General features: G+C 46.1%; 1 protein-coding gene across 1 annotated transcript; it reads right to left on the minus strand.

Annotated features, from left to right (window-relative positions):
• Positions 1 to 2392: 2392 nt before the first annotated feature.
• hoxb2a (homeobox B2a) lies at positions 2393 to 4826 on the minus strand. The gene is made up of 2 exons (XM_015969269.3): positions 4226 to 4826; positions 2393 to 3283 (listed from the first exon to the last, which is right to left on the minus strand). Exons 1-2 carry the CDS (start codon positions 4686 to 4688, stop codon positions 2529 to 2531), a joined length of 1218 nt encoding a protein of 405 aa, XP_015824755.3. The 5' UTR covers positions 4689 to 4826; the 3' UTR covers positions 2393 to 2528.
• Positions 4827 to 6882: the final 2056 nt, after the last annotated feature.

The raw sequence follows: 6882 nt of genomic DNA on the forward strand, positions 1-6882 counted from the left end.
ACTGTACACTACTACACACTACTACACACTACTGTACACTACTTCACACTACTACACACTACTACACACTACTACACACTACTACACACTACTTCACACTACTTCACACTACTACACACTACTACACACTACTTCACACTACTACACTCTACTGTACACTACTACACACTACTACACACTACTGTACACTACTTCACACTACTACACACTACTACACACTACTACACACTACTACACACTACTACACACTACTTCACACTACTACACACTACTTCACACTACTACACACTACTGTACACTACTACACACTACTACACACTACTGTACACTACTTCACACTACTACACACTACTTCACACTACTACACACTACTGTACACTACTACACACTACTACACACTACTGTACACTACTTCACACTACTACACACTACTACACACTACTACACACTACTACACACTACTTCACACTACTTCACACTACTACACACTACTACACACTACTTCACACTACTACACTCTACTGTACACTACTACACACTACTACACACTACTGTACACTACTTCACACTACTACACACTACTACACACTACTACACACTACTACACACTACTTCACACTACTAAACACTACTACACACTACTACACACTAAATGAAGTGGAAAAAAGCAGATGATATTCATCTTCGTAAATGTAAATTAACCAGTGAAATTAGCATCTGGTTTATACAGAAAAAATGTGTTTTATATTTAATAAACATGAAATCTATTTAAAACAAAGGGACAATATTGTGTTTATTAATTACTAATAAAATTTGGTTTACTTTGTCGCTAGCTCAAATGATAAATGACCCACAGTTGTAAAGCGCCTTTCACAGTTAGAGGACTCCAAAGCTTTTTACACTACAGCATAAATCCATCAATTCACACACACACACACACACACACACACACACACACACACACACACACACACACACACACACACACACACACTGATGGTGTCCAAATACCTCATGAGACCCTGGATGTGTTTTAACTTTGTTTGCCTAAAAGTCAAATATACTTCTGATATTTTCTACACTTTCAGTTGTTTTAACCTAATTTTAATTATTGATTTATAGAATTGATCATATCTGTGTGTAACTTTGTTTATAATCTTCAATGTTCCAGGAATTTTAGGGTTTGTTCATAAAGGAACCACTCTAAATACCAATGATCAAAATAAACAAATAATAATAATAATAATAATAATAATAATGTATTATTATTATTATTATTATTATTATTATTGCCGGACATGAACCTAAATAAATTAATCTAGTCTTTTTTTCCCACCCATCGGCCCTCACTGCCGGCTAGCACACGCGCGTACACGCGCGCACACAGTCATGGAGGCTGTCACTGTGAGCCAGTCATCCTGTAATGGCTGCCACTGCTCATTGTTCACATTCTCTTTGTCTTCAGCGCCATTTTGACTGCAGCTGCAGCTCGTTAGAGTCAGCTCACTCATAAAAGGCCAGCCACGCTGCCTCTCCTTATAGCAACTAAACAGTAAGAGCAGCAATCTGTTTGGTTCAAAAGACTCTAAATGTGAAGTTAGCTGATAGATGCTTCTATAAAAAATACCCGCTAGGAATAAAGCTCGTGGTGAACGGCCCGCTGCTCCCAATCAGTGCGACTAGATATTTAATTACTGATATTTTAACAAACCAAATAAAGTAACACTCACACGCATACAGCTGTGTGTGTGTGTGCGTGTGTGTGTGTGTGTGTGTGTGTGTGTGTGTGTGTGTGTGTGTGTGTGTGTGTGTGTGTGTGTGTGTGTGTGTGTGTGTGTGTGTGTGTGTGTGTGTGTGTGACAATTATTTATTTATTTATTAATCAAATTTTCTTAGAAACATCATTAGGGTGTTAATTAAATTAATGCTGAAGTTTTACGTAAAATACATTTCAGGCTACAATAAATAAGGGAAGCGTTTTAAATGTTTGTTCGTTTTTTATTATTATTATTATCATCCCACTATGAAAATATGTGTACAATAAATAATTTAATTTCACTAATAAAGAATCTGAATAAATAAACTCGGGTCTAGAGCGGGTGTGCTGTCCATCCGGGCTCTGAGAGGACACGGCAGCTCCGGGAGGGTTTCCCCTGAGCCGTCCGCACCGACACTCTGTGACCAGTTCCTGAGAAGGTTTAAGATCGTGGAGCTGCGCTAACAGACAAGAACAAGCAGTCCCGCTCGCTCTAAACGACGTTCCAACATTTATAAGTATAAACTTCAAATTCCATTTATACCAGAAATGTGCACTATTTCCTGTTTGGATGTGGCAGAAAGGAAAAAGAAAAATATCCGCAACGTTTCGGCAGGAGGTAAAAAAACTAAAAAACTAAAGGAGTATTCCTATCTGCGTGTGTCATCTATCTTCAGAGCAGTCTATCGTGGAGAAACTTTGAGTCTAAATTTTGTTTTCATTCATAAATCCTCCAGGAATGTTTCCGAGACAGACATGATCAGCCGAGTCCTCAGAAGTTCAGGTGCTGCAGGTCTATAGTGCACAGTGTGCTTGTGAAGAGGTCGAAGTCCTCCTCGGAGAAATCCACGGGGCTGTCGAGGGAGCTCTGCAGGCTCGGGGACAGGCAGGCGTCATCTCCAAATAGCGTGAGGTCGGGCAGCGCAGAGGAGGACCCGTGAGGATCAGAGGAGTCCCGCGACTCGGAGAACGGGCCCGACGCTGCAGCAGGCCCAGCCTCGCTGCGGCGCGTCAGAGCGCCGCTCTCCGTGGAGTGTGTCGGTGTGAACGGTGGGGAGCCTGAAGGCGCAGCAGCGTCGTCGGAGCCAGATGTCCCTAGCAGCAGTGGGCGTTCAGGGAGACTCACAAGGTCCGTCTCCTCTGGCTTGGGCTGTGCGCTGTCCCCGCAGTCAGCGGCACCGCCCCGCTGCTCACTCTCCGCGGTCTCCCCGGTGCCAGATGCTTCCAGCGGCTGGCTGGAATAGGGAGAGCACGCGTCGGCTCCTTCAAGGGGCTCAAAGCCGCTGGAAGACGGGCTGTCGTCCCGGTGGTGCGTGGTCTGACGCTTGTGTTTCATCCTCCGGTTCTGGAACCAGACTTTGACCTGTCGTTCCGTCAGGTCCAGCAGAGCTGCGATCTCCACTCTCCTGGGCCGACACAGGTACTTGTTGAAGTGGAACTCCTTCTCCAGCTCCAGCAACTGCGTGTTGGTGTAGGCGGTGCGCAGCCGGCGGGAGCCGGTTCCTCCAGAGTCCAGAGCCGCCGAGTCTACTCGGACACACACACACACACACACACACACACACACACACACACACACAGATTATTAATAAATAAATTAACTGTAAAATATATATCATTTTTGATGTTTTCTCTCTTCATTTTTATAATTAATTTCAAATATTTAAACCACTGGATTTTTTTCTGCTTTTGTTGTGTGAAACAAAAGGCGCGTGCGCACGAGGCGGACTTCTCCCTCAGTAGCTGGCTGTAAAACAATAAACGAAGGATAAAAATAAATAATGTTTTTAAAGGACTGACAAATAAGCATGATAATGAAGGCCGATGTGAGGCTGGGGGGACAGAGGACCGTGTGGACACGAGTGTCCTGAAGCGCAGTGAGACCGGAGAGCAGCTGACGGGGCTTCTGGTGCAGAAGAAAAGGGTCAAACAAGAGAAATCATCGGAATCTCAGAAAGAGTTTAATCGGCGGCTGTACCGTTCATTTACCCAGCCCCCACACAACCATAAATACCCCCCACCCCCACCCCCGATTTTACTTCCCTACCCCCATACCGTTTCAGTTCGGTAAGGCACTAAACAGAACGGGGCCTGAATCGGTTTTTATCCGCGTGGTTTTTGCTCTCTAGTCTAAAAGATAACGCGCCACAAATGAACCTAATAAATCTGACTGCCTAAATGAGCGCGCGCCTGATGAAAGGTGTGTAAATGTGCAAAATGACTTCAGCGTAATGCGGTGGTCTGGACATGGCTCGCGCAAAATCTCAGCCCTGCACAACACGCGCGCGCACGCTCTAGCGCGACGCTCACACACCCAAATGCACAAACACTGATGGAGAGAACAAAGTGATGCAATGAGTAAAAACTGAATTGATCATTTTTAAACTTGTGATGCCAAAAGAATCCCCACTACCCCCCACCCACCCACCCACACACACACACACACCACCCTCGCACCAGCATACCGACCTGTGGGTGATTCGATGGCCGTCGAGGGGTACCCAGCGGCGGTCGGTGAGGGGTAGGACGATGCCGGAGTGATGATGGATCCACCAGCACCAGAGCTGCCCCCAGGCTTCGGGCTCTTTTTGAATGACTTCTTCTCTTTCATCCAGGGGAACTCGGGTGCCAGAGGACCGACCGGCGTGACCGGAGAAGGGGCCTGGCCGGGCGGGCAGGGCTGGTGCGTCTGGTGGCCATTAGTGGCAGAGGTTCTCCGGTCTTGCTGGCTCCCAGAAGCCGGTTTCGGCTGGTTGGCTGTGCAGGGGCTGAGGCTGGGAATGGTGTGCTCGAAGGGAGGCGGAATTACTGTCGACTCCTTGATTGATGAAGTTTGAAATGACTCCAAGACGGCAGGAAAGGACGTCAGGCACTCTGCTAGGGACGGCTGGCTGTTTATAAACCCGATCTCCCTCTCAAATTCAAAATTCATAGCTTCCTCAAACCCGTTCCTCCCTCAAACGGCGAGACCCCGGAACAATCCCTTCCACAAAACATCAAATAAAAAATAAAGACTCATAGGCGCACGCGCGCACACGCACGTCACCCAGTGTGACTTTTCAAGAAAGAAAAAAACGTAATATAATACAAAACCCGCAAAAGCACGCAGCGTTTCGCCGCTACCACATAGGCTAAAAGCGGTGGCTATATCATAATTGTGTATATTGGTTATATTAGTAGCGTATGGGGACCTGGGTAGGCTAAACTGAAGAGCTATGGGGCGAAATTGCAGCCAATTCCTCGTCATGTGACGCATTTTCAGCCAATCGTTGCCCAGGGCCTAGTGGCTCCGGTGTCTGTGGGAAGCGTGATTATTTCCCCCAAAAGCAGAGCCAAAGAGGCTATATCTGCTATTGTTCTGTCTTCAAGGGGAGGGGGAGAAACGACATGGCAGTCGGTGGCCATGTGCGCCGTGTGGGCGGTAGGTCGGCGCATCCCGGCCGGTGTGGGACTCCAACAATGCTCCCAGGCTCCCGGTGATGTCATGGTGCTAAACAGTAGGAGAATGGAGCCGAGCGGCTCCACTCTCAACATGCTTCCTCCTGGAAAAGAGGAATGCTGTTTACAGCTTCAGCTCATTAAACCCGAGTGTGCCAAAACCCGCAGTTTAGGCAGAGAGAGAGAGAGAGAGAGAGAGAGAGAGAGAGAGAGAGAGAGAGAGAGAGAGAGAGAGAGAGAGAGAGAGAGAGAGAGAGAGAGAGAGAGAGAGAGAGTAAACGGAGCTCAGGAAGAGAGGGAGGAGGTCTGGGCTGTAGCAGAGGAAAAACGGTCCCGTGTAAGTATTAACAGGTGTGTGTGTGCGTGTGTGTGTGTGTGTGCGTGCGTGCGTGTGTGTGTGTGTGTGTGTGTGTGTGTGTGTGTGTGCCAACTATGGTCTCACCCTAAAGTGGCCTCCTCTCACCGACCACCGTGGCGTCCTCACCATCATTCTCATCCGCGCGCCAGTGTTAAGAAAGGACGGCGCGCTCACACGCAGTGCGGGAGTTCACCCCGAGGTCGTGCCAGTAGCTGCAGAGGGGAGCCGCAGGCGTCCTTTTTTCTACAGAACAATTATCCAAGTCTTGCCCAGGTGCTGCAGGTGGAGTAACGCGGACCTGCAGGAGGCGCGTGCACGGCGGTATAAGGGGAAAAAAAATGAAGAGAGAGCCAGAAGAGCCCAGGGCGGGAAAATAGATGCGCGGCGCCGGTGATCAATCTTTCTTTTCGAGTGAGAAGGTGACAGCAGGACCCCCCCCCCCCCCACACACACACACACACACACACATACATACACACACATACACACACTGTCTACTTCTAGAAACACAACCTTATCTACTTTTTTATTTCACATGAGAAGCAGTTTGAATTAAAACCACTGTTAAGGTAGAACTACCATGTTGGGCTTTCTCTCTTGTGTCCCCCCCCCTTCCCCCCCCCCTTCAGGGGACAAAAATGCAGCAATGTGTGTGGGAGTTAGGAGCATTGAAGGCAGCAGAAAAGGAGCAGCTAGCAGTGGGCAGAGGCTCACACACACACGCACGCACGCACACACACACGCACACACACACAATTCTTTTTTGTAAGAATTTCAACTTTATTTAAATTCATCACGTCAGAAACATCTGCAGAATCTATGCAGAAATTAATTTATTTTTATTTATTCTCTTCTATTTTATTGCATTTAACTGAATTTATCTTAATGGCAAATACAAAATTTAACTGCGTAGATAAAGAAAATACAAGTCAAGTAAAAAGTAATAATAGGCATCAGATGAACGGTAATAAAATGAAGCCTAAAATAATATTTTCACCACAAATTTTCCCTCTGGGGTCATTTATTATTATTATTATTATTATTATTATTATTATTATTATTATTATTATTATTATTATTATTATTATTATTATTATTATTATTATTATTATTGTTATTATTATTATTATTAACCTCTGTTCTAACAGCATTGTTGCAGTTTAACCTATAGCTGTTGAATGCTCTGCCACATCTGCAGACAGAAGCAAATATTTGATCACACCTGCTCAGCGTTGTCTGTGGGAACTGATCCCAGATCAGTTAGGAGCGAGTTCTGCTCAGCAGCGCTCCAGAGGACCAGCTCAGCCATCTTTCTGCTTTTACGAGGCAA

The sequence above is a fragment of the Nothobranchius furzeri genome, chromosome 18 (genome assembly GCF_043380555.1).
Source record: "Nothobranchius furzeri strain GRZ-AD chromosome 18, NfurGRZ-RIMD1, whole genome shotgun sequence".
Lineage (NCBI taxonomy): Eukaryota > Metazoa > Chordata > Actinopteri > Cyprinodontiformes > Nothobranchiidae > Nothobranchius > Nothobranchius furzeri.

Coding starts and splice junctions, on each gene's coding strand:
- hoxb2a (XM_015969269.3), bottom strand. CDS start 4,688: ATGAATTTTGAATTTGAGAGGGAGATCGGGTTTATAAACAGCCAGCCG. Junction 3,284..4,225: donor GGCCATCGAATCACCCACAG/GTCGGTATGCTG, acceptor GTGTCCGAGTAG/ACTCGGCGGCTCTGGACTCT.